This window comes from Ustilaginoidea virens, chromosome 1 (genome assembly GCF_000687475.1).
Source record: "Ustilaginoidea virens chromosome 1, complete sequence".
NCBI lineage: Eukaryota > Fungi > Ascomycota > Sordariomycetes > Hypocreales > Clavicipitaceae > Ustilaginoidea > Ustilaginoidea virens.
This window is the reverse complement of record NC_057316.1, coordinates 6,921,856-6,947,227: the sequence shown is the minus strand read 5'-3', so window position 1 is coordinate 6,947,227 and position 25,372 is coordinate 6,921,856. Positions and strand designations below refer to the sequence as shown.

The 25,372-nt window shown below is 58.4% G+C and overlaps 8 protein-coding genes across 8 annotated transcripts; 4 read left to right on the top strand and 4 right to left on the bottom strand.

Annotated features, from left to right (window-relative positions):
• Window positions 1-539: 539 nt before the first annotated feature.
• On the bottom strand, window positions 540-2,916 carry UV8b_01639 (uncharacterized protein; the record flags this gene model as incomplete). The annotated part of the gene is made up of 2 exons (XM_043139137.1): window positions 540-1,529; window positions 1,807-2,916. The coding sequence occupies 2 exons, from the start codon at window positions 2,914-2,916 to the stop codon at window positions 540-542; spliced, it is 2,100 nt and encodes a 699-aa protein (XP_042995071.1).
• Window positions 2,917-5,702: 2,786 nt separating this feature from the next.
• UV8b_01638 (uncharacterized protein) lies at window positions 5,703-7,404 on the bottom strand (the record flags this gene model as incomplete). Its single annotated transcript, XM_043139136.1, has 3 exons — window positions 5,703-5,720; window positions 5,791-5,823; window positions 5,977-7,404. The coding sequence occupies 3 exons, from the start codon at window positions 7,402-7,404 to the stop codon at window positions 5,703-5,705; spliced, it is 1,479 nt and encodes a 492-aa protein (XP_042995070.1).
• Window positions 7,405-7,918: 514 nt separating this feature from the next.
• Window positions 7,919-10,913, bottom strand: UV8b_01637 (uncharacterized protein; the record flags this gene model as incomplete). The annotated part of the gene is made up of 3 exons (XM_043139135.1): window positions 7,919-9,628; window positions 9,724-10,092; window positions 10,236-10,913. The coding sequence occupies 3 exons, from the start codon at window positions 10,911-10,913 to the stop codon at window positions 7,919-7,921; spliced, it is 2,757 nt and encodes a 918-aa protein (XP_042995069.1).
• Window positions 10,914-12,686: 1,773 nt separating this feature from the next.
• Window positions 12,687-13,115, top strand: UV8b_01636 (uncharacterized protein; the record flags this gene model as incomplete). Its single annotated transcript, XM_043139134.1, has 1 exon — window positions 12,687-13,115. One exon carries the CDS (start codon window positions 12,687-12,689, stop codon window positions 13,113-13,115), a length of 429 nt encoding a protein of 142 aa, XP_042995068.1.
• Window positions 13,116-13,305: 190 nt separating this feature from the next.
• UV8b_01635 (uncharacterized protein) lies at window positions 13,306-14,370 on the top strand (the record flags this gene model as incomplete). The annotated part of the gene is made up of 5 exons (XM_043139133.1): window positions 13,306-13,319; window positions 13,704-13,751; window positions 13,817-14,063; window positions 14,196-14,273; window positions 14,338-14,370. The coding sequence occupies 5 exons, from the start codon at window positions 13,306-13,308 to the stop codon at window positions 14,368-14,370; spliced, it is 420 nt and encodes a 139-aa protein (XP_042995067.1).
• A 1,409-nt stretch (window positions 14,371-15,779) lies between these two features.
• UV8b_01634 (uncharacterized protein) lies at window positions 15,780-19,589 on the bottom strand (the record flags this gene model as incomplete). The annotated part of the gene is made up of 2 exons (XM_043139132.1): window positions 15,780-16,003; window positions 16,151-19,589. 2 exons carry the CDS (start codon window positions 19,587-19,589, stop codon window positions 15,780-15,782), a joined length of 3,663 nt encoding a protein of 1,220 aa, XP_042995066.1.
• Window positions 19,590-21,643: 2,054 nt separating this feature from the next.
• Window positions 21,644-23,410, top strand: UV8b_01633 (uncharacterized protein; the record flags this gene model as incomplete). The annotated part of the gene is made up of 2 exons (XM_043139131.1): window positions 21,644-22,250; window positions 22,383-23,410. The coding sequence occupies 2 exons, from the start codon at window positions 21,644-21,646 to the stop codon at window positions 23,408-23,410; spliced, it is 1,635 nt and encodes a 544-aa protein (XP_042995065.1).
• An 868-nt stretch (window positions 23,411-24,278) lies between these two features.
• Window positions 24,279-25,001, top strand: UV8b_01632 (uncharacterized protein; the record flags this gene model as incomplete). Its single annotated transcript, XM_043139130.1, has 1 exon — window positions 24,279-25,001. The coding sequence occupies one exon, from the start codon at window positions 24,279-24,281 to the stop codon at window positions 24,999-25,001; it is 723 nt and encodes a 240-aa protein (XP_042995064.1).
• Window positions 25,002-25,372: the final 371 nt, after the last annotated feature.

Genomic DNA, 25,372 nt, shown 5'->3' with positions numbered 1-25,372 from the left:
TTGGAACAGTGAGTGACCTTGTGCCGCGAACACACAAAAAAAAAATAAAAAAAAAACCGTTTCAACCGCCCATGACACATGTAAAACCCCCCCTTTCGCCACGCCACGCCACGCCCCCCCGCCCGCCCACCTGCCCTTCCCCTTGGGTCCCAAAGAAACGAGCAGAAAAACAGAAAAAAACAAGATGACGCGAAAAGAAAGCAGGAGCCAACAAAGGCTTGGCGATGAAAACTTGCAGCCCCGAGGCAACAGCATCAGAGCGTATCGGCCGAGAAAAGGGGGCGAAATCCGTCTCAACACGCGACCAGCGACCGGGGGGGGGGGGGGAAGGAATTGGGGGTGGGTGTTGGAATTTTATTCCCCTTGGCCGTCGTCGTTGCCCCCACCCCCCTCCGCGTTGCACCCGCCCCCCCCCCCCCCCCCCCCATTGTTGATTTTTGGCTACGCGGAGTGTTGTTATAAAAAAAAAAAAGAAACGCAAAAAAAAAAAAAAAAAGGCAAAGAAAAAGAGGAAAAACAACACACACGCCTGGGACATGTTACAGGCACTGGCTGTGGTGGCTCCACCATACGTACGGATCCAGCAGATCTTGATGATGATGATGAAACGGCGGGCGAGGCGGCGACGTCGGTGCAGGAGGGGACGCCGCGCAGGCGTTGGCGTCTGGGAACGCTCGGCAAGCACCGGGCCGCTGGGGGTCGGCGAAGCCCGCCGCCGCCCCTGCTGGGACATGCGCAGAGGGCAGCCTCGCGTACGGCCCGCCAATGGGCGGCTCGTCGCAAGCAACCACATGATGATGATGATGATGATGCTGGGCGAGGAGGCGCTGCTGGTGCTGCTGGTGCAGGTGGCTGCCGCTGGCCAGGAGGTGCTCCTCCCGCTCGTGGGGGGGGCGCGGCATGCCCGCGCCCAAGCTCGCCTCGAGGCCGTAGTCGCCGGCCGCCCCCAGGGGCGAGGCGAAGCAGGGCGCCGCGTCGAAGCGGGTGCTGATGCCGGGGGGGATGGCTCCCTCGTGGCGGGCGGCGTACTCGTAGAGCTCTGCGGCGGACGGCGAGCACGACTGCCTGCCGCCGCCGCAGCTGTCGAGGACGTCGTGGTGTTGCTGGTGCTGGTGCTGGTGCTGCTGGTGCTGGTGCTGGTGCTGTTGATGTTCATGTTCATGTTGCTGCTGATGTTGCTGCTGCTGCTGCTGCTGCTGATGCTCATGTTGGGCATTGTGCTCGGTGTGCTCCAGTGGTATCACTTGGCAGTACGTGCGTTTCCGCTGCCGCGAGTTCCTGGTCGCACATCCGCCCTTGCGGCCCGATAGTGCTCTTTTGGCCGAGTGCTCAACCGTCCACGGGCTGACGGCGACTCGACCAGGGCCTCCGCGCCTGGCGTAGTTGGTCTTCCGGTACCGCGTGGTGCTCTGCACGCCGTTGCGGATGGCCCAGTCCTCCAGCACCCACTCGTTGACACGCTTGGAGTCGTCGCCGCTGGACAGGGACCGGGGCGAAGTCGAGCTGGCCTTGTCCCGCTTTGTGAAAGCCTGGGAGGGGGGAAGGGAGGGCCCGGCGAGGGGGCCAAGGGGGGGGGGGGGGGGAGATGTTAGATTTGCACCCTTGGCTGACGTTGGTGTTTATTTTTTTTTTAAAATTTTTCTTCTCTGGAAACAAAAGCAGAAAAAGGAAAGGGGGGAGAAGGGGGGGGAAGAAAAGGCCGGGAATATAGGGGAAAGCACGGAAAAAAAAAAAAAAAAAGAAAAAAAGAAAAGAAATGCAAAGCAGAGGCAGGGGTAGGGGATGGGGCCCAGCGAAAAGACATACGGCGTTCATGCTCAGGTTGTGGCGGATGCTGTTCTGCCAGCCTCCAGTCTCGGTGACTGCCTTGCTGGTGTTTTCTCGGAACCACTGGTATATCTCCTGCAGCGTCATGGAGTGGTCGGGACGGCTCATAAACGCCTTGTAGATCAGCTTGGCGTACGGCTCGTCGGATCTCTCCCCGCCGCACGCGGCTTCGGCTTCGTTCGTGTCCGAGGGCGGAGACGCCGAGCAGGGGGCCGACTGCGCGTCGGGAGGGGGTGGCTGCGCCGCGGACGGCGCGTCGCCCGGCGTGCTGCCGCCCGCCGACGCCGGAGGCGAGTCCGTCAGGGACGCCACCGACCGGGCGACGGGGCTCGTGCCGCTCGCCTCCGGCCCTGCGAACAGGTCCGCCGGCCACAGCTGGCCCGGCGAGGGCGCCCCCGAGGGCCCCAGGGGCAGGTGAAACTCGTCCAAGCAGTCCAGGATGAGATCCGCCGCGGAAATGGGCGCAAAGGCGGCGAGAGGTGCAGCCGCAGCCGGAGCCGGGGCCGGGGCCGGGGCCGGGGCTGGGGCCGGGGCTGACGACGACCGGGCCTCGTCGGGCGCCGTGTGAGGGTGGCAGCTCGTCATCTTGGCCCCCGCCGCCGTCACGGCCATCTCGGCTGTCGCGGGTCTTGCTGGATACAGCATGGGTCCGGGGGCGCACCACCCGCCGGGAGACGCTGGGGCAAAGTAGCCGGCCTTGATGTCGTCCAGCGCAGCGGGGGCGTCCTGGAGGCAGTAGCTGAGATCGAGTCCGTCGGAACCGGAGCCCAGGGGCGTTAGCGGCCAGGCTTCCTGCCCTGCAGCCGCCGCCTGACCCGGGGCCATGGTGCCATGCGCTCTCGGCTGGGGGGAGTATGAGGGCATAAAGGCGGCTTTGGCTTTGGCTGTCTTGACCGAGATGGATCCGGGGGAAAGACACCAAGTCTCGGGCTGCTTCGACGACAGGCCCGCAAAGGCCATGGCGGGCTTATAGTCGATTCTGGCCGCGGCAGCAAACTCTTGCATTCGGCCTGACGGATCTTGCCCTCCGTCACCAATGTTCGTGTAGCTCACGGCATGTACGCTGTCAGAGGACAGTGGGCCCATCATTCTCCTCCCCAGGAAACAACAAGGGGGGAGGGGTGATACTCGAAAACCGCCGGTATCGCCGTTGATGAAAAAGACTTCGTCCGCTACCAAGGCAACGCGTCTGTGGCCAGCTAGTTGAGTTCGACCAAGGAGAAAGGGGGGGGGGGGGGGGGTTCAAGGGGCAGTCAAGCTAGCTGCTGTATTCGTGCATCTGAAAGCAATGCCGGAAGCCTCTCAACTGTAGGAGTCACAAGATGGGTGGTGAGACACTACACGGGGGGGAAGGGGAGAAGAAGAAAAAGCAAAAGGGCCAAAAGTAATTAAAAAAAAAAAAAAGAGGCCTTGGTTACAAGGACGGAGGAAGAAAGACCAGCGAGCGAGACGAGCAATTGGCGAGGGGACGATTCCGAGTCGACTCTTGTTTTCTGTTTCTTTTCTTTTTCTTCCTTTTCTCTTCTGCTCTTCTTCATTCTCTGGGAAACAAGCCTCATTAGGATAACATGTCGTGACGTTTGAAAGCCGGGCACAAAAAAAAATAAAACAAAACAAAATAAAAATAAAAACCAGAGAGAGCGAGAGAGAGAGAGAGAGAGACAGAGAGGCTGCACTTACAATCATTATATTAGACTTTCGGTCCATGTGGTGTATTCTGCTCGAGAGCGGCAAGAACGAAGCCACGTACAGGGGGGGGTTCTGATAAAAAAAAAATAATAATAATAATGAGGATGGGAAAAAGGGCCTGTCGGCTCGACACGCACGCATTCCCCAAGTAACAAGAGGACCGTTTCTTGCGAGAGGGTGCCCGATTCTCCCACAAGTCTGAGCTTGAGATGCCCGGCACAGACACTCCCGCACAAAGTGTGAGGAGTGCAAAGTGGCAGCCAGAAATGAACATGAAATAAATAAATAAATAAATAAAAAAAAAGGGCCCCAGGTACTCCGTACTCCTGTCCCTGCTTGGAGCCCAGATCAAGACACGCCCAGCACAAGGGCATCGTGAAGCCCATGCCATGCCCTTCTTCAGAACCACCCCCCCCCCCCCCCCCCGAACGACGCAATTCGCCTGCCCGAGCCATTGGCGGCTTGCGCGCCGCTGCTGGACTTCTGGCAGCCGGACCACGAGGGGGGCCTCCCTTGCCCGGGGTCCGCATCAGACTCATGCCTCTGGTCGTCTGTCGGTACACTGACGGGGCCTGGGAGATGCGTGAGGGTGCAAGGTGTGTCCTTGCTTGACAGCAATCAAACCGTACCCCCCTCCCCCTTTGCGGTGGAGCAGGTATGAGAAGAGACAGAGAGGAAAAGAAGGGAAGGGGGGAGGGGGGGTGTTTGGAAGCCAAGAACCTGGGTTGGCATGGGCCCATGAATATCTGACCCAGACGTGTGTGACGGGGCGGAACTGCATCTGACAGAAAAGCGATTTTTTCCCTTTCTTTTTTTTTTCGCGCACAGTCGAGTTCTTGTGTAACCGCCTCGTTCGAGCGGGCTGGAGCCGAGGAAATCATATATCCCAATTCAACTCTCGCCTTTGTTGGCCGTGCGTCTTGCCGCTTGGGGAGCGCTGCCAAAGCCGTGCCCGGCCCATGGCAGGCACGCGTATCTGCGCCGTCGAGAGCCCGGCCTTTTGCATCCTCCCATCGTCCCGGCTGCCTTGTCGAGAGCCCGCGTACGGAGTAGGCCGAGAGGTTCCGACGCCAACGCCAACGCCAACGCCAACGCCAGCGTGGACGCGTCTTCCCCGGCATCGCCAGCCTTCCCCCTCGGATTTGGCAGGCTTCTGGAACCGCATGTACCCCGAGAATCCCCATCTGGCAGCCCTGTTCTGCAAGAAGACCTGTCCTTGTTGCAGCTTCAATCCCGGGCCGTCACGACTGGGGGGGGGGAGGGAAAAAAAAGGAAAAAAAAAAAAAAAAAAGAAGAAAAAGTAAAACGCTGATCTTGCTGGGGGGGAAAGAACATTCCGTGGAAACCATACCTTCAGCCCTGCCACGGAACGATGGCCCTCAGCTCGGCTACAGATGCTTAGTTCGCTCCTCCAGTCAAGAATACACGGCTGCAGATGTCTCAGCAAATGCCGGCCATGCCCGTCCAGTCCCCCCCCTCCCCACCCCCTTTCTCAGCTGTCCAATTTCCAACACCTCCTTGCCGGGACTATGACGGCGTGGGTATTCCCACCATCCAAGAGCAGAGGGGTGGTTGTGCAATGTCAATATGAGATGTCGGTTTCCACGTCTGTCGCTCTGTCGACCAAGTCACGCCGGCCAAGACCAGGAAAGAGGGAAAAAAAAAAAAAAAAGAAAGGAAAGAAAAGAAAGGAAAAGGAATCACTCTCGAAAGCCTCACGGCCAATCTAAATCACATGAGATAATTCAACGGTGCACCCTTTCAACGTCAAAAGGGACAGAGTAGCAGGCAGCAGAGCTTTCGGCAGAGGCAGAGTGAATTTAGAACACGGCTGACGCCTCGAGATAGTGTTATCACGTATACCGCCTTTCCACACGGAAAGAGACGTTCATCTGTTGACGGACCTATGGAATCAGAGACACTTTCAGACCCGCGAGCCCATCTTCGACGCCGTCTACAGTGGCAGCCGCTACAGGAGCACTCAGCAATAGGGGGAAAATCCCGTCGTGCTCACCGTCGTCTGCACTGCCACTGCCGTGGGCGAGTCATCCCGGCCTCTTCGTTCCCTCGTCGCAGGCAAACCTCCCTGGAGACAGGGGCAGGGTCCTTCCGGGCCGCAGTACAACTGAAACGAGAACGTGCAAACATGGTACAGTACTTGCTGGTCAAGGCAGTACCGAGTACGTCTATTTGCGATAGAAGATCTGCGATTCCGCGTTAGTGCCTCAAGCCACTTTGCAAGCCAAGGTCCTGCCCATGTTCGGGAGGACATACCTTTTTAAACTGGAAATGAAGTTGCAAGATGCCCTGAAAAATATTCCATGTCAGTCAGGCGCCCAGGCCACAAAAAGGAAAGAAGAAAAGAAAGAAGAAAAGAAAAACAGAAAGAAAGAAAGAAAGAAACAAAGGGGGAGGATGCGCCGAGGACGCGCTACGCGATTGCTGTCGCCACAAACACACCCTTTCAAAGGAGCTCCTGAACCCGCGCTCTCTCTTGGAACTATAATCCCATTCTCGATCTACGATTCGAAACGCAATATCCCTATAAGGCGGTCCAGCAATGAACCGGATGAGGCAAGTGTCCTCTTCGCCGGCCGCGGCAAACGACTCTCCGCGTCTTCTTCCATGCTCGCGGATTATCTTGAACGTCGGGGCTTTCGTCTTGTCGATGAGGTCGGGGTAGAATATGTTGAACTTGTATCCGTGAACAACTTTTGGCGGTGGGTTATCGTGATCGTAGTGCGTCTGGTTGTACTTGTTCCATTCGTACCCCATCTGGACTCTGTTGAAGTATCTGGGTTTTCGTGCTCTGTACTTGTATGCCCATTGAGGCTTGGTCACGGTGGCAAGCTCTTCCTCCGCATTGAAAATCTCCTCGTTTTCCGATATGCCTCTGGCCGCCTCTCGCTCGTACAAGGCCTTTGTTACGTTGGAAGAATCTGAGACGTCGACAGGTTGAACAGCTGCGGCAGTTGCGGAGGCTTCGGCAGCTGCGGAGGCTGCGGCGGCGGCGGCGGCGGCGGCGGCGGCTGCAGAGGATCTGGCGGCCGGATCTCGGTATGATATCGTGGGCATTGGATCGCAAGGTACTGCTGCTGCTGCTGGCCCTCGAGCCCTCATTTTTTCAGCACGCTGTTCCTGGATGTCGTCGTAAATCTTGGCCAGTGTCGCTCTGGCCTTCCATACGTGCAGATGGCGCAAAAGCTGCTCCCAGTAATCCGTGTCGATGTCGTCGTCCGATCGCAGCTTGGCCTTGATTTGCTTCTCCAACGCTTCCAACTGGTCGTAGGTCTTGGGGCTGAGGATCTTGTCAATGTCGTCGACAACGCTGTTCACCACGCGCCCCTCCCGTGCGTTGGCATCAACCTTGGACTGCATGTCGACGCAGAGAGTGCGCAAAGCCTCCCAGTACCGACGGTTGCGCCTGTCCGTCTCGAGAATGTGGTACGACGCAATATCCGACTCGAGCTCCTTCAGCTGGGCCAAGTTGAGCGTGCAGATAATGTCCGCTGGCGAGCCGAGAGCAATATCGAGATCCGACTCGTCGTCGTCGAAGACATCTCGTTCCGCATCAATGTATCGCAAGTTGAAAGCTAGGCGGTCGATGGGCTTGGCTCGTCCCTCGCGTACCCGAATGTCTGCCTTCTTCTTGGACTGTTTCAGGACGAACTGGTCTTCATCTGCCACAAACTTTCGCGACTGCTCCTCCTCTGTGAGATACGAGACTGCATGCTTCTTCTTCTTCTTCGCAGAGCTTGACGGTCCCGGACGCGTAGGTTTGGTGACTCGGTTGTGGGGGTCAACTCTGGCCGAGGTGGGATTTCGTCGACGGGGAGACCTCTGGCCATTAATCATCGCCCGGCGACTTTCATCCATGTTGTCGGCCATTTTAAAAACGAGATCCTGAAGCAGCAAGGAAGGGGCTAGAGCGCACAAGAAGGGCTATTGCAAGGTGTGCAACAACTACGAGGGACTTGAAGGAGCCTGGTCACTTTCTATGTAGGCATCGACCGGCCCCCTTTGGTTAAATGCCTGACGAAAATGAAAAGAGTGGGTCTCGCTGGTGGGCCAGTGGTGCCGGGACGGGCACTTTTGGAAGAGACCAGTCCAGTCACTTGGTAATTGATCAATGCTACTCTCCAAATGCCTCTGTAGCATAGCCCTCTACAAGCCAATGCGTACAAAGAAAAGATTGTACATTTTCCATCAACGCTGAAAGACCGCATTCCATGTCGTCTAGCGCCAACGGGTATGGTATCTTGATGAACGTTGCCCATCACCAGACAGTAAAAACCCGACTCTGTGCACTGTACATCTACTCGCTCAATGACGTTCTGTATACAGGCAGAGAGGAGGGGGAAAAAAAAAGGAATGGAAGGAAAAGGGAAGCTTTCCCGTCCAGTCACGATTTCCACCTTCGTCCAGTTTGTGTGCTCTCCATTTCCAGCCCTCTGATACTTTGACTCCAGTCTTGCCAGTTAAAGTCATGCCCTAGCATATCCGGTTCATCGTTCCAAGCATCGGTTTTGTTGCTCATTCCTGTAAAGGCATTAAACCACAGATACGATGTCAAATCATCATGTTTTGGAGGCTCTGTCTGCATTGCAAGAGCGCCTTGGTGCCCCGCAGTGTCTTGACCGCAAAGCTGGTTTGGAACGGCCGCTTGCGGTGCAGCTGAGCCCGTTCCGTTGACCTCATTGTCAACTAGACGATTAAAGTTCCAGAGTTCAGCTATGTTCGGATTCGGCTGAGACATGACTCCGTCCATGTATTCCATGGCAGCGGTAGAGAGGTCTATTGAGGAAGAGAGGCCGGGAACAAAGGGTTTGCCTTCATTGCCTGCTCGACTCAATGACGACGATTCCTTTGACGCACATGGGCGGCCAGTAGATGGAGGCTTCGAACTCGTCCCTGTCGTGCGCATAAGTGACCACCAGTGCTCCCTGACTTGATCCATTTTGTTCTCAGCCCCGGGAACCGGTCCGAACCGGGCTTGAGCCGGGTTCATCCGTTCCGCAAAATCTAGTCGACGAGCCTCGTCCTGGTTCGCTTGGAGTCGGACGATTTCCATTTCGCGGTGTTTTCTTGCCTTGGCGAACAGTCTCCGTAAAGGTAAGAACACGGCAGCGTGGTCAGACTTCTTGGCGAGCTCCAGGGGATCGACGTCATAACCAGTGATGGCTTCCCACGCGCGCTCAACAAGCGCCGTCCATGGTCGCCGGCAGGTCTCGATCAAGGTGAAGGCAATAGCATGCCAGTTGGTATACGTCTTGTACAGCCAACGATACTGCTTGCAGCGAGGGTCGGTGTTGATTTTGTGACCATACTCGGTGATTTCAATGGCAGCAATGAAAACGCGTTGCCGGATCTCCTCGGACAGCTCAACCTCCGAGCCGGGAAACAGCATCGGTTGGTAAATCATCAGGCAGGCTTTAGCCACGATGAGCCGAGCAATGATAGACGCCACCCAGTAGAGGGGATCTGTCTCGTCGAGGACGTGCTGGAGAAACTTGTCTTCGACACGTTGATATACTTCGATGAGCATGCGCTCCCTCTCAGCAACGCTTGGCTGATCTGACATGGGACAAAGCGATGACATTGCAGAGGCCGATGCGACAACCCTCCTTGAAAGCCCGCTGAGCTCGGTCCTGATGAGCGACGCTGCCATGTCGGATTTGCCTTCGCGGGGGATGGGGGCTTCTGTGCTTTCGGGGCCTATATCCGCATCGTTGATGTTACTTGGCATTAGGGTATCGTAAAAGCGCTCGCTAACGGCCATGTCTGTCCCCAGCTCCTCGCCCGATCGTAGATCCAGCAGGAGGATTTGCCACCACAGTCGTCTGCGCATTTCCGTCTCAAAAGGTGGCAGTTTCAGATGAGTGCCGTCTCGATGAAGGCCCATACCCTGCGCGATACGAATCAGGAGGCCGGTCAGTGCCCAGCAGAAACGGCTCTCACCGTGGCGTCTGACCACGATAAGGAACAGCGTAAAGGCTTGAAGTACGGCAAGATCCGTAGTATCGAGAAAATTGGCCTTTGCTAGAGATTGTTCCACTGCGAAGCGATACTGCGATATCAAGTCATCTTTAGTGGCCCCAAAACTTGTTTGCACCTGCCGATATGTTTTGTACGTGTTAGCGTTTCCCTTGCGCTCTCGGAAAAGGATGGAAAGCACAAGGAAGGAAAACCAGAGAGAGGATAGCTCACGTCATCCGGTTCAAGCGAGGTGATTGCGGCGAAATAGATTGTGAAGACCAATGCCTCGTCACCAGGCGTCAGCTTGCCGCAGTTCCTCCTCGCATTACACAAGGTCAAGTCGACAGACGGGACATGCATAAGCTTCACAAGAGGCTCTACGTTCTCCTGGTACACTGACCACAGAAAGGTGCCATGAGAAGGAAGCGGATGATATTTTTCGAGGTCCACGTCCACCGAACGGTAACTCAAGATGAATGCATGACGATCCGAGGCAACACTCAATCCGGTAGCTAATGAATCGGACGGGGTTTCTTCATAATCTGTCGCGTCATCATCCTCGTCAGTAAGTCGTTGGGTCTCTGCCCGAATCGCGTCAAGCTTTTGAAGTGCGAGGTCAGCACAGTCTTGCGAGGCGGTTAAGACGCCTTGGAAGAGATTTTCTTGGAGTTAAACCAAAATAAAAGTTTGAGAACAACGAGAGAGGGAAAAGAGGGGGGGGGGGGTTGCGAAGGGGAAATCACCTCGTCATTGAGCTGGGACCAAAACCCATTGCTCACGTAGCGGCAGGTTCCCCGTCCCTCGTCTGTAACCATGCGACCAAAATTGGGCTGCTTCTCCTTGGGACGACCTCCTCCGGCGCCGGTCTGGGTAGAAGAGGATTCTGCCTCCTTGGGACTGGCATCTTGACCTGCGAATGGATCGAATGGATCAAGACTTGGGCGCATGTGGCGCTGGACCATGCCGTCGATACCAAACTGATTCTCTGGGGAGCCCGTCCCCGTCGACGAGGCAGTAGGCAACTTGGCAGCAGGCTCAACGATCTGACCACTCAGCTCTTCCACAATGCCCTCCAGCTTCTTCAACCTCTGGATAAGCTCGGCCTCGCGGTGACCAGGCGTCTTGGGAGGCGCATTTGGATCTTTTGGGCGAGTCTGCCGGGGCGCACGACCCGGTGCGGGGAAGATGCAAGTAATTTGCGCTCGACGACAGTTTGAGCACGGCTTTTGCTTATCGCAGCGGACCTTGCGACGGCGACAGGTGACACATGATCTTGGGTTCAAGACAGGTGTCATGGGATTTGCGGGGGCCAGTTTCGGGCTGGTGTAGGCCTCAGGGCTAGCAGCAGGATAGCCGGTTGCGCTGCCGCCCTGGCGTTGTGACGGAGCAGCGGTGGAGGAGCCAGTTGTGTTGCGCTGCATTGGCGGCAGCGGCGGCGACGGCGGCGACGGCTGGCTGGCGTTGTCGACAGCGTCCTGCTGCCACACAGTGTTTCTGAGGTCAAAGGCGTTGGTAATGATAAGCCGATTGGGGGAGGGGGCAAGCTTGGTGTGTAATTGATGGCGAGCAACCAACCGTTGGATGAGCCGGGGTTGGGAGGTTCAGTTGGACATTTGAGTCTTTTAGCAAGCAAGCTGCTGAAGCGTTGAAGCTTGGGAGGAGCCCATGGGCGTTGGGAAGTAAAGCACGCCAGGTCTTGAGAACCCGCCAGTCTTGGAATGAGAAAGGAAAATGAACGAAGCGAAGAAATATTGGAAAGGGGAGGCAAAGAGAAGGCAAAGAGAAGGCAAAGGGAAGGGAGAGAAAGTGAATCTTGTTCGGCGCCGTTTGATGATGCGAATGAAGCAGGCTAGACCAGTTGAACCTTCTTTCAGCAGGGGGGTTAACGCCAATGGTGGCTGCTCAGCCTGGAGCGCAGCCTGGAGCTCAGCCTGGCGCTCAGCCTGCACGTGCCATGCAGCGAGCACGCGTCCCACCAGACATCAGTTTGGCGTGAGGAGGAAAGAGGAAATGGAGGGGTTGACAGAAGGGACCAGATACCAGATGGAAGGTAAAAGTTTGGCACTCCGTACAAGTACTCCGCAACCCAGGTACCTAGGGGTGGGTCAGATGTCAAAAGATACGAACACCCCGCATCAACGCCTTCAGCAAGATTTATCGCGTAATAGGTCTCGAGGAGAAAATCCGGTATTTATTTCCAAAGTGGCGGCCAAGGCAAGAAACTGTTGAGGATGTTTTGATGCTGATGTTAGGCCTAGTTTTATTTGCTTGCATTGATCTCTGGTAAATCCAGTCTCCGTGTCCTAACGCGGCAGCAAAACAGCAGTTGTTGGAGAAGTTAATTAGAGCTCAATTAATTATGTAGAATGATGCGAGGCTAAATCCGGTAAATGGGACTATGCCGGTGTCGGAGAGGCAGAAAAGGGCCGGTTTAGATGGCATGCGCAGGAAAAAAAGCCTTGGAACGATAGCCAGGTACTGCGAACATCAGTGGCAAAAGTTGGTGAAACTTGTCATGCTGCAGGCGCTGGCATTTAATTATTGGTGCCGGTGTATTTGATGGAAGTTTCTCAAAGCCCCTTGGCTGTATTTTACCCGGACATCTTTATGTTGCAGTCCCGCAACTTATCAACCAGGTAACGAACGAATCGGGAAGATCGCCGTCTGCCTCCCGTAAATCACGGATAAAGCGGAGAGCTTTCAGTTGCACACAATGGGAGAGACGGAAGGAGGACTTGCACGGGAAAGAAAGAAAAAGTAGATGATGAAACCAGGATTTAATTAAAAAAAAATGAATTGCCAATCGATGAATGGAACTATAGGAAAAGCCCGATGCGGGGGTCGAACCCGCAACCTTGAGATTTCGTGCACTCGTAAGAGTCTCACGCTCTACCGATTGAGCTAACCGGGCCAACGCAGGTTGGTGGTATGGTTGAAGTTGCGGCGCAGTATTGTAAACTATGTACCATCATGTTTTGCGGCTCTCCTTTAACTCTTAATTTCCCCTTGTTTCTGGCCTGTGCTATGCATTCGCAACGCAGGGGAGGGATTGGCTTTGCATCTGGCTCTTCGGTAAGGGGCTTCAGGTTGCGGCATAAAGTTATGGGAGACGTAGCCACTGGCAAGTTGATCATCACAGCAGCCATGTATCGACCGTCTTGGCATTTTCCGGTGTTGTCCGGTGTTGGCCTGTGATGCGGAATTACGTCGAGCCCCTCAGAAGCGAGCGCAGTCTTCGCATTGTCGTCATGATGCTGATAAAAAGATATCGGCGAAGACGATATATAGAAGCCATCTCACTGCTCCGATGGAAAGCTCCTCAGACCCTTGCAGGAGAGCAAATGATTTTTCGGCTTCCAAAACAGACGGACCAACATCGGACGAGAACAATCATGGCCATGGGCGGACAAGGACAACACTTTGCGACACTGCATGCCTCAGCACTTACGACGGACCGTTTAGCCAGCTGCAATGTCCAACTGACAGATGACAGGAGAAGCCAGGAAAGCCCACCCTCCAACGGCACTCGATGGTACCAGGACAAGGGCACGATTCAACGGCAACAGAGATGCCTGCGAGCATTGGATAAAGCATCACCCGCGGTGTACGGAGTACAAGCATGAGGGGCCGCGGGGTGCCCACAAGCGTCCCACACACATCGTCACGTGAGCCATCGCTCGCTTCCCGTAGGGTTTCTCACCCCACAAGTTGTCTGGATTTTTCGCCTCGAAAAGACTACAGCTTGACGACGGCAACCCGAGAGACTGCGGCAGTGTTTATCACGAATCAACGCCACAACCAAACCGACTTACAATGGCCAAGATTTCGTAAGTGCAACCGAAAGTGTCCCGCTGCTGAGCAATCCGAACAATACTCGACGTGCAAGAGGAGGATCATTTCCAGCAACCACCATGCGCCGAACCGCTTCTCGACCCCCCCCCCCCCCCCCCCCCCCCCCCCCAAACCGGCGTGAAATATTCCCACTGGGCACGAGCAACGAGCCTCGCAAAGACGATTTCTCCCAACCACTTTGGGGCGATGCACCACTGCGCAAGTGACGGGGTCTGGGTGGCCGTTCTCGGCAAGGTTCCGGAAGCAGCAAAGCTGGCGGGGAAACTTTGACGTCCGATTTCGAGCAACTGCCCAGACACGACGGACGACACGTTTGAACCTGGCGAACCAATTGGCTGATGTGAAATTTCTGCGTGCAGGCGTGGTGCCCCTGGTGGCAAGCTGAAGATGACCCTGGGTCTGCCTGTGTACGTTCATTGCCGCCTTCCCCCTTGGCATGACTTTGGCGAAGACTGACCTTTTTACGCCGCAGGGGTGCCGTCATGAACTGCGCAGACAACTCGGGCGCTCGCAACCTGTACATCATCTCCGTCAAGGGTATCGGTGCCCGTCTGAACCGCCTGCCTGCCGGCGGTGTGGGCGACATGGTCATGGCTACCGTCAAGAAGGGCAAGCCGGAGTTGCGAAAAAAGGTCCACCCCGCCGTTATTGTCAGACAATCCAAGCCATGGAAGCGCTTTGACGGTGTCTTTCTGTACTTTGAGGATAATGCCGGTGTGGTACGTTCAAGCCAACAGGCCTCGGCGCCATGCCACGGAAGAAGAAGGGGACAAAAAAACCACCCCGCGCATCTTTGACCACGGAGCTCTTTCCCCCCTCGGACTGCGCCCAAGCCAGCTAACGCGGTGCAGATTGTCAACCCCAAGGGCGAGATGAAGGGCTCTGCCATTACCGGCCCCGTCGGCAAGGAAGCCGCTGAGCTGTGGCCCGTGAGTCGTCCCCGAACCAGCTCGGCCTCTCTGGCATGACTGACGTTTTTCTCTTCTTCCTCAGCGTATCGCCTCCAACTCTGGCGTCGTCATGTAAAAGCGGTTTTCTCGGGAGGGCGATAATACGGAACAAAAAAGCAAAATGCGGGGAAGCAAAGGGGAAAAAAAAGAAAAAAAAGGCAGAAGCGCATGGACATTCCCCACCTGGGCGATCTATAGAGCATCAACGAGCCCCCCCCCCTCCTGGCTAGTGATTTTTTTTTCTTTCTGTCAGAGAAAGATTCGGGAGGAGGGGGGATGACGGGGGGCGGGAAACGATAGGCTCGCTGGAATTGGCAGGCTGTGCTTTCTTTTCTTTTTTTTTTTTCTGTGTCATGGTTGCGGCGTGTAAAGGATGATTCATACCGGGCATCACTTGAGGGACAAGCAAAGAAACATTTGACCAGCTGCGCGTTGCGTCTGCGTGACTGACCTGCACCTTTTTTTCCTTTTCTTCCATTTTGATCTGGGAGACTCCGCCTGATGGTCATCCAAGTCTCGAGTGCTCTGGAAGGTTGGCCCAAAGGAAAAGGCTCTGCGTCATCGGATATTGCATACCTGCCACGCAGATCATGGCCGTCTGGGTTCCTTGCGACGCAAACTGGCGACGGATTCTGGTGCCGCCTCGGAGGCAGGCAATGATCCCTCGACGCCCCGGCGACGGCAGCACTACAGCTAGCGTACTTGGTATTCTCTCGAGACGGGCAGCAGATTCTGTCGCGGGCAGCAGATTCTGTCGCGGGCAGCAGATTCTCCCAGACGGGCACAGTGCAGACGGGCACAGAGCAGCGGATCAAGCCATCCTTGGCTCATGTCGGCCAAACACGCGCCACCATTCACGGGGCCCTACTCGTCACGGATGATTCTATTCCACAAAATGCAACTAGTCATGCTGTATCCGCCCCCGGCTGCGCCGCACGCGCGACGAGCCCGGGCGTGTTTCGCGCCAAACGCCGTCGAATGGACCGGGGAACCAAAGCCTTTTTCTCTCGTCTCCAATGCCAAGACCCTGCAGAACGAACCAAATGGTCAAGAACAAAACGCAGCGTGAGATGATAATAAAAAGAAGAAGAAGAAAAGAAAAAAACACAACACTCGTGACGGAGACGGCCTCCCAGGACGGGGGAAACATGATGCGCCTCGTCGCTACTTGAGCGAGCGCATGGAGCAGAACGCAGGTCTCGCCTCAACACGTGTAGCGCGGTACATGACGGGCTAGCTCGCCGTACCCATAGCCATCTCCAGCCATCTCCAGCCATCCCAGGGCCATCGCCGAAGCCAGCTGCACGGCTGGCATCGCCGTGGCTACGCGCGCATACACCCAGGACGTTGCGGCGATAGTCACGTCCGGAGAAGTAGTCCCGTGCCAAATTTTCCCCCCCGTCGAATCAACCCTGCCGCGGTGGCAGCTCGGTGCTGACGACCCCCCCCCCCCCCTTTTCCCGTGTAGACGTAGACAGTCTTGGCTCATTGATTCGCGGAGAATGGATAGCCGATGCCCGGCACGGCGGGTACATAGCCGGCCGGCGCGTGGCCGTGAGCTTGGGGCTCCTTCTTGATCGGCTTGACTTTCGGCTTGGGGGCTATGGTGCCGATGCGCGAGTCGGCTGCAGCAAGGGCGGCTTTCTTGGCTGCCAGCGTGGCCTTGCGCTTCTCGACGGCTCCAGCCATGTTGCCGTTTGCCCAACGACCTAGGCGATGTTAGAGTGTGATGATGGACGGGGAACCGCGAGACGAATGGGACAAAGACGAAGTGTAGGGGGCAATGAAGGCGAAAGCATGGAAAAAGGGCAAAAGGAAAAAGAGTGCAGAAAGAGAAAAAAAAAAAAAAAACTTACTCTTCATGGATGCAGACATCTTTTCCGACTTGGTCATGTTCTTGTAATCCTTGGGCTTGTCGTCTCCGTCCGCGCCTGCCGCAGAGGACGGAGTGCCGTTGCGCGCATCACCGCCACCTGGGCGCACAACCTTGATCCTGTGCACCTTGCGAGCGCTGCCCCCCTGCGCCGCATTCAAGACTGGGTGGTCGAGCGCAAAGGACGGCTCGGCGCCGCCGTGAAGGTGCTGCGGCACGCTCCGCTTGGCGCGCTTTCGGGGCGGCGCCTGCATGGCTTCCTCGCTCTCGTTGGGCTCGTCACGGAACCGCTTCTGCCGCTTGGGCCGAAACGAGTACGAGGATTCTGCTGTGTGGGAGCTCGAGTCGGACGAGGCGGTGGAGGGCCTCGAGTCGCCGTTGTCGGTGATGGCCGAGGAAGGCTCGCTGAAGTTCTTGCATCGGGGGATCTTGAGCGTCAGCATGTGCCGCTTCCGGAGCTTGGGCTCGGGCTGCGATTTGTCATCTGCCATGCCGGCATAAGCTGCATCGTATCGGACGGATTGCCTGGCGCGGCGGCGTCCGGACCGGCCAGTCCCCTCCTGCTGGGCATCCCCTTCCTCCCCCTCCCCCCCCTCCTCCTCCTCCTCTCCGTCTTCGTCCTCCACCTTCACGGCATTTGGCGCTTGCGCGGCGGCGGCGGCTGAGGAATTGCTCGGGTGAGCCCCGCGACGCCTTCTCGACTTGGCGGCGCTCTCCGCGTCTGAATTCCCGTCCCCGTTGAAGCTGGATCCAAAGGCGACGTGGGCGTCGTCGTCGGCGGCGTTGACATTCCTGCGTCTTCGACACCTCGTGGGCACCGGGGTGGAGCTGCGACTTGCGTTCTCCGTCGCGGGATCAAAGTGCTGCACAGGTTTGCGCTGCCGCTTGCCCGTGACTTCGTCTGCTTCGGACGCTTTGACCGTCTGCCTTGGCTGGTTGCGCAACGAGCGTCCCCTCGTCATGATGCCCACCTGCTGCGTCTCCGGGTTCTGGCGGCCAATCTTGGATGGGTGCGGGTCGTACTCGAAGCCGTACGTGGCGGCCATGATCCGGTCCTGACCTTGGAGGTAGCGGGTTTCGCTCATCAGCTCCTTTTCCTTTGCCTTGTAGCCCTTGACGGCAAAGTCCGGCTCCTCGTGGTTGACGCCGTGTTGGGCCAGGTTTCTGGTCTTGGATTCGTACTTGGAATCGGCCAGTCGCCGGCGAAGCGAGTTTTCGTGATCGTCAACGACCTTGCCGAGGTCCGTCCATTCCGACTGCCACTGCACGAGTGAGACGTTGATTGCCTCGAGCACCTCGTACAGCTCGGCGGTCGACATGTCTTCGTAATTCTCAATGATGGACACGTACTCCTCCGGATCCCGCAGTTTCCGATATCTGAAATGGCGTCTACTCTCCGGCGGCTCCTGCGACTCCGACACGTCACCTTCGTCGCCGTCGTCGCCCGCCGGAGCAGGCGAGTTGGAGGCGGTGGGGTCCGAGGAGTCTGGGGCGGGAGAGCCCCTTAGGGGAGTGTTGAGGGCGGGTGTTTGTGCTTCGAAGCCCGACGGATCCGGGGTGTCGTCATTGTCGTCCATCAGGGGCTCTATATCGTTGACCTCCTTGTCAGCGTCCTTGTCGACGTCCTTGTCTTCCGGGATGGCCTCGTCGCCAGCCGTCTCATCATCGGTGCGCGCCTTCTTTTCAGGATAGGTCACGTATTCGCCGTCTATGTAAGGGGTGAGGTATGACCAGCGGCCAGCGGGGGCCGGTTGAGGCTTACTGGGCCCCGATTGGGACGATCGTTTAGTCTTGGAAGCATCCTTTTGCTCGGAGATGATGGGTTCCAAGTCTTGCACGGGCTTGGCTTCAACGGCAACCGCGAGTGGCGACGGCTTTGACGCGTTGGAAATAGGCCCGTCTTGAACATCTTTAAAGGCCACGTCGGGTTGTTGTGTTTTTTGGGGTTCATCATGAACCTCTTGTACAGATATGGACGGCATCGTCACGGGAACGTCCAGAGATGTGCTAGGCTGAGTAGTTGACGCCCTCTCGTCTTCTGCAGTAATGTCTACTTGTTGCGGTTGCTGTTGCAGAGGTTGCTGTTGCTGAAGCTGAAGCTGTAGCTGTAGCTGTAGCCGTTGCCGTAGCTGTTGCTGTTGCTGTTTCTGTTGCTGATCATCTCCTTCGTCTCCTTGTTGGGCTGTTCTCGGTATAGTTACTGATTTAGCGGGAGATGTGTCCACAGGTTCCGGGTTAGTCTGAGGCTGAGGCGAAGACGGATTCGCAGCGGGAGGTTTTTCAACCTCGTTGGCCGAGCCGGTCGCTCCTGGAGCCTCATCAGCAGCGGAGACGACATGGACAGCTTTCTGACTTTCAGCGGCATCAGATGGCTTAGGCTCGTCAGCCTCATTTACTGGCACTTGGAGGGGTGGAGCTGGCTCGGCTCTGTGTCCGGCAGTTTCTGGTTCTGCAACCGACGGAACAGCGACCGCATCAGCCAGTTGGCCATTGGTGGGCAGGTTGTAAGAGGTCTGGCCGACGCCGGTGTTCCCAGAGACCTGTGCAGGGGTCTCTGGAGACGCACGCGCAGGCACTTGAGCGTTTTGAAGCTCCGCGGCTTCAGGCTGGGCTTTGACGGGCTCGCTGGCCGGGTCAAAGGGGGGGAATAAGGCTGGGGGACTCGCGCAAAGTCGCGGATCAATGGTTTCCGTCCTGGGTTGGTGACTTGCAGCAGCACGGTGATGATTGGTGACGGTATCGTCGGGGCAGAGGCCAGGAGGGAGGTTGGCAGCTGCCGGAGCGGACCTGAGTGAGGCGTCGAGAGAGCGGTGCGGCGACGAGAGGCTTGAGCGGCTGCTGCGGCGCATCTCTGGCGACTCGCCCAGGTCGGAGAAGGAGATGCCCACCTCGATGGTGTCCTTGACGTCCTCATCGTCGGGGGGGTCAGCGCTGCCGGCGACGGACTTGTGAGCGGCCGAGTTTCTGCGTGCGCTGGCGGCGGCGGCGGTTTCGGCGCCGAGGGAGGCGCCGCGTCTCTTGGGAGCCGAGGGGTAGAAGCCGTCCAGGTCCGAGGCGGCGGGGTCGGGCGCGCGCTTCTTTGCGTTTGCGCGGGACGACGAGGTTGAGCTGGGGACGACTACCTCGTCGTCGACGTGCTCAAAGGTGTAGTCGACGCGAGCGCGCTTGCGCAGGGTGTGGCCGCCCTTGCGGGGACTGTCGTCGTCGAAGAGCTCATCCGGGTTCCCGTAGCCGTCGGTGGTCCGGGAGCGTTTCCTGAAAGTCTGGGCGCGGTTGCTGGAGGCGGCGGCGGCGGCGGCGGCGGCGGCAGCAGCGGCGGCATGAGGTGTCGAGAAGGTGAAGGCCTGCTGGAGACTTTTGCTGCCGCGGCGGCCGTGGGAGGCGGTTTGCGGGCTGTTGGCGGCAGAAGAGGCATGCGCCATGACGGGGCTGACGGCGGATGATGGATGAGGATCCGACGAGAGCTCTCGGGGAGCGGGAGGCGGAGAGGAGGCACAATCGCCTAGAGGTTTGCGACGGATGGTGTTTGTAGTCCGGCGAGCGCGGTCCGCCATGTCGAGCCGTGGAGGCAAGCCAGCTTTGCTGCTGATGAGGAGAGGCGTGTAAGAAGGGGAGAAGGGGGTTCAGGCAAGGGAGTCAGGAATCAGGCAAGGGAATCGGGAATCGGGGATCGGGAATCGGGAATCAGGACTCGGGTGTAAGAGGCCGCGGCGCTGGGCACAAAGAATCACAGCGCCGCGGAATGGGGCAGTGAATGATGACGGGCGACGGGGAAGGGGGGGTGAGGAAGAAAGGGCCCGAGCAAAAAAGACGAGACGAGACGAGACGAGACGAGTGTCTGGGCAATGGGGGGATAGCCAAGGGCGATGCGTGTGCTGCGATGCTGCGGTGCTGCGGTGCTGCGGTGCTGCGGTGCTGCGGTGCTGCGATCAAGGTTTCGGCCAAGAGGCAAGAAGCCCTCTGCTTGCATGAGCCGTCGCCAGGCAGGACGAGGACGAGGCTGAGCCAACGGCCTGGTGGCAGGCAAAAAGAGACGGAACGGACGGGAACGGGACGGGGCTGGCTTGGGGATACTCGGACGTGAAAGAGAAGACACGGCCAGGGCAAGATGGGATCGAGGACGGCAGCGCACCAGGCTCGGGTCAAGGGGGAAGAAGCATTTGGCAAGACAAAGGCCCGGGCAAAGAGCACGGAGAGAAGGGTGGGGATGAAGATGGGTGATGGAGGTGATGAAGCGCTGGCCGGGATGGATGTCGAGTTATCAGACGGATTGACTGTGCTTGCTCGCTCGCTCTCTCTCTCTCTCTCTTTCTTTTTCTTTTTCCTTTTTTTTTTTTTTTTTTTTTTTTTTTTTTTTTTTTTTTTTGGGTTGGTGTTTTTTTGCGTCTGTTTTCCCGCTTTGGCTTTTTGGTCCCTCGGCCTGCTTGCGTGTTAGCTGTGGCTGGGTCTCTGCTTTGTCTCTGCTGGTCTCTGCTGGTCTCTGTGCTTGTGGTCTCCTGGTCTCTCCGTCGTTTCTTTTTCTTTTTTTTTTTTTTCTTTCTTTTTTTTTTGCTCAAAGCTGTCTGGTCTGGTCTTGTGGTTTGGGTTGGTCGTCGTGGGTTCGAACAATAAGCCGAGACCCCCAGTTTCCCGACAGGGACAAGAGTGGGGCCACGAGGGGAGGCGAAGCGCACAAGGGGCAACCAGCATAGGCCGGCCGCCGTAGGCAGACAATGAAGTCTGGTATTGCCTGGACATGGGCATAGGGCCCAGCAATAAGGCCTGGCGGCCAGCCTGAGGTCAATCGCTGCTAACAGCACGGCCAGCCCAGGGCCAGCCTACAGGGCGCCGCAGCGCTGCCGTCCGCCTGCCACCCGCCTGCCACCCGCCTGCCATCCCCCGGCGGGCTTCGGCTTGCCCCCCTCTAGCCACTGTGGCAAACTGCACGGCAAACGTCTGGTCTGGTCAAGTCAACTGCAAGCACCAGACCAGACCGCACCAGAATCGACGGCAAACGCCAAACAAACGCTCCATGAAGCCCCCGGAACAAGACAAAGGCAGCGGCAGCCTAAACGCATTGGCAGCACGCAGCATGCACCCCGTGCTCGCTTGTTTTCCATGTTGCTCGGCTGCTGGAGCATCAGCATTCCTACGCCTGCCCACTGCCTGCCACTGTCAAGCCCCCGTCCGTGAATGGGATGGGATGGGTTGATGGGTTCGGTGCATGCGGGCATTGATGACATGGGCAAGTCTTCATTCCAGCAGCCCCCCTGGACCTCCACCCTCCAATCATCGCTGACCTACCTCAACGTCCGCCCTCCCCCCCCCCGCAAACAAATCCAAACCTCCCAACCCAACCTGCCAAGCAACAACGTTGAAGCCGCCTCCTCGCCTCGTCAAAACAGCTTTGTGCCATCGTCGGCATTTACACAGTCTGAACGGAAATAGTAAAAAAATAAAATAAAAAAAGAGCAAGGGCACGGCCCAAGAGAAGAAAATGGCCACGAAAAAACCCAAGGCGGCCGCTGCCGCTGATGACAACCTCGACGAACTCTTCCAAGGCATCGCCGTCGACGCCAAGTCCAAGAAACCAGCCAACGCCAAAGCCCCCAAATCCGCGTCCGCAGCCTCCAAGGCCATTGGCGACGCCGACATCCTTGCCGATCTAGAGTCGCAGCTCGCCTCGGAAAAGCCCGCCTCGCGTCCTCATACTCCTCGGCTCAAGGAAGGTGGTGGTGGTGGTGGTGCCAGACGACCCCCCGGCACACCGCCCGCGGGCGAGGATAGGTCCGCCGCTGCTCGCAAATCCACCGACAGTGCCCGAAGCCTGAGGGCCAGCTTCACGCCCAGCGCGACCAGCTCGGAGCTCCACGAGGCCGAGAAGAAGGGAACCGTCGAACAGCTCCACCAGCAGCACCAGCAGCACCAGCAGCAGCTGGCTGGCGGCGGCTGGTGGGGTGGCATTCTCTCCACTGCCACTGGCGTCATGAAGCAGGCCGAGGCCGCCTACAAGGAAATCCAGCAGAACGAAGAGGCCAAGAAATGGGCTCATCAGGTTCGCGGCCTTTCCGGAGGCATTGACGTCGGCACGCTGCGCAGCTACGGTAAGCGCGGGAAAGCCATTGCATCCATTGCGAGTTGTCGCAGGAAGAAAGAAAGAAAGAAAGAAAGAAAGAAAGAAAGAAAGAAAGAAAGAAAACTCCCGGACAAGGTTGCTAATGAAATTCGGCTTCCAGGCGATGAACTTCGAAATCGAGCCCTGCCCACCTTTACCAACATCCTCCACACGCTTGCTCCGCCCATCAGCTCCCACGAGAGGCTCAAGATCCACATCACCCACGATCTGGTCGGCTACCCTTCCATGACCCCCCTCGTCCACGGCGTGTTCGCCCGCGTCATGTCCCAGGTCGAGGGCGGCGACCTCCTGGTCGTGCAGCGCGGTCACGAGAGCGGCTCGCGGCGCCACAGCGACGGCAGCGCCGGGTGGCACGACGGGCCTTGGTGGCGCCAGACCGACTCGCCGCGGGAGCTCGGCTCCGTCGGCGGCATCATGGAAGGCACCAAGCTGTGCCGGGCCAACGCCGAGTCCCACGCGGCCGAGTACTTTGCGGCCAGCGGCGGCATCGAGCTGGCCAAGATGCGCGCGACCGAGGACCTGAGCGAGAGCAACCCGGTGCGCACGTCGGACGTCTTCCTGGCCGTGCAGGCCGTCACCACGGAGCCGGACAAGACGCTCTTTGCGGCCTCCGCCCCGGCCGAGAAGGACAAGGCGTCGTCCGCGGTACAGGACCAGGACGGCCACGGCGGCGAGCTGGTCCGCTTCGCCGTCTTTGTCCTCGACCCCGTCCACGAGATTGAGTTTTCGACAGTCAGCCAGAGCCTGCCGCTCCGCTGGCTCCGCTGGCTCGACGCCGACACCGCCGCCGCCGACACCGCCGCCGACACCGCCGACACCGCCACCACCGCTCCCACCACCCCCGTCCTCCTTACCCCTCGCTCCAGCGACGCAAGCCAAGACGCCTCGTACGACGCACGAGTCCCCGAGGAGATCCGGGACATTCTCGACAGCGGCGGCGTCGATCCGCGGGAGTGGGTGGCCGAGTGGTTGGAGGAGACGCTGAGCCTGTCGCTCGGCGTTGTCGCCCAGCGCTACGTCGCCCGGCGGATGGGCGTCGGCGAAGGCGGCCGGGGCCGGGGCAAGAAGCGAGCCGAGGAGCTTGCCGAAGCCAACGCCGGGGAGGCGGCGAGAGCTGGCGTGTTTTAAGTCGGCGCTTGCGCGAGTGTTTGACGATGCGACCGCTCCGGGGCCGGGCCAACCCATGTAAGTAGTCTGTAATCTGTAGTTTGGTGTGCAATCTGGTCTGCAGTCTGGTCTGTAGTTGGGAAGATTGGCGCTTCCCGACACGTCTGGTGATACCGCTAGAAAAGTAAATTAATCAACCCCCGCCTGGCTGCTATTGCTCCGAGCCAACACACCCGGTGGCCACGCCATTTATCTATCCATCCACCCATCACCAACTACCCGCCCAGCTCAACTGTCCCAACCCGACATTACTTTCCCCCTTGCCTCCTCCCATCTAACAGACCGAACCAACCTCGGCACAAACAGCCTCCTCACCCACCCCATCCATCATCTCCATCATCACCATCACCACCTCACGCACAAATGTCGGCACTCCCGGAGCCACGCCCACGTAAGCCCCGCCCGGCGAGCTTCCCAAAGAAACCCCGCGGCGGCAAATAGGCGCGGACTATGACGGTCCAGATCCATATTGCAGCCCAACAAGAAGGCCTGCTCGCGACAAGCAAAGCGCCACGAGGTCCTCGTCGTCCCAGCGGGCCCGCCCACTTCGAGCGAGCACCTCAAAACGAGGCGACTCGGCGGAAGCGCTTTCCTCTCGGGACAGAAGGCGCCCGGGGAGAGAGAAAAAGACTCGTGGGGAGCGAGCAGCTGGCCATGGGGGGCTGCGGGAAGGGGGGGGGACTTACCGTGACGGGATCGCTTTTGGTTTCCTCGCGTGGGTTTTGCGCGCGGGCAGCGGATCGGGACGCCGGATGAGGACGGCGGAAAACTAGGGGAAGATAAAAGGGGGGAAAAGGGAAGAAAAAAATGGCGAACTGGAGGCGAGAAAATGTGCTGCGAGAGGGGTGGGGCGGCGGGCGGTCTGGCGCGGCAGCGGCGGTCACCAGCCAGCCGCCAGCCAGCCGCCAGGATCGGAGGCACGCACGGACGGCGTCTCGGCCACCCGGCGTCGCTGCATCACGTCGCCATCAGCTGCATCCTCCATCGTGGAACGACAAACTCGCGCGGCAGCCTCGCCTTCCCCGGTCGTCCGCGCCTCATCCATCGCCCGCTTCGGTCCTGGCAGGCTTCATCCCCCCCTGGCCGGCAGCCGTGGCCGGACAACCGAGACTTCTCCTCGCCAGGACGTCCGGGGCCCCCCGACTTCGCGCGTCCGAAACGCACTGCCGGCTCACTGCGACCCCGCAGCCTGCTGGCCGACATGTCCGAACACCCTGCTATCCGATGGCGACGGCGGCCGCCGTGCGCGGGACCTGCCCGGCCGGGGGGGGGGGGGGGGGGCTGCGGTTCCCCGACTGACCCCTTGACGGCCGCGATCGCATACCCAGCTCGACAGACGCGGCCCTTGTGTCGAGAAGCGCGCCCGCCCGATGGGCCAGCCATCGCCCGGCTGTCGCACCGCAAAGGCGCGGCGTCCCCTACAGCCGCCGTCGCTGGGAGGTGCGTGAAGACGCGTCTGCTTTGCCGTCGTGTTCGAGCGCCGCCCGCGCCCGCCGGATCCCGCATCGCGGCTGTGATGGCGAGGCCGACGGCTCTTCCAGCTTCGTGCTAGCGATTGCAGCGCCCTGGGCGGTTTCCTGGGGACCGTCAGGCTGCTCGTCGTTGTGGTGCCGCCCTGGCTTCACGTCCAGAATGCGTGCGAGTCGTTTCCTGTTCTTCTCTATTCTTTTCTCGTCTTTTTTGTTTTTTTTTTTCCTCTTTACCTTGAAGTTTTTGGCAAAAAAGCATAAGGCGGAGATGAGCTGGTGCGCAAGAGTCCCGGAAATCCAGCAATTCTAAATTCGGCGCCCGCGGAGCGATCCCACGGCACCCGGCCCCGAGCCGCGAATCATCGTGCCGGGAACCCCTCTTATCCCATGCGACCAGACAGATCCACTTTCCACTTCTGCCGATCTCCGGCCGGGCCACCCGCACCCGCACCGG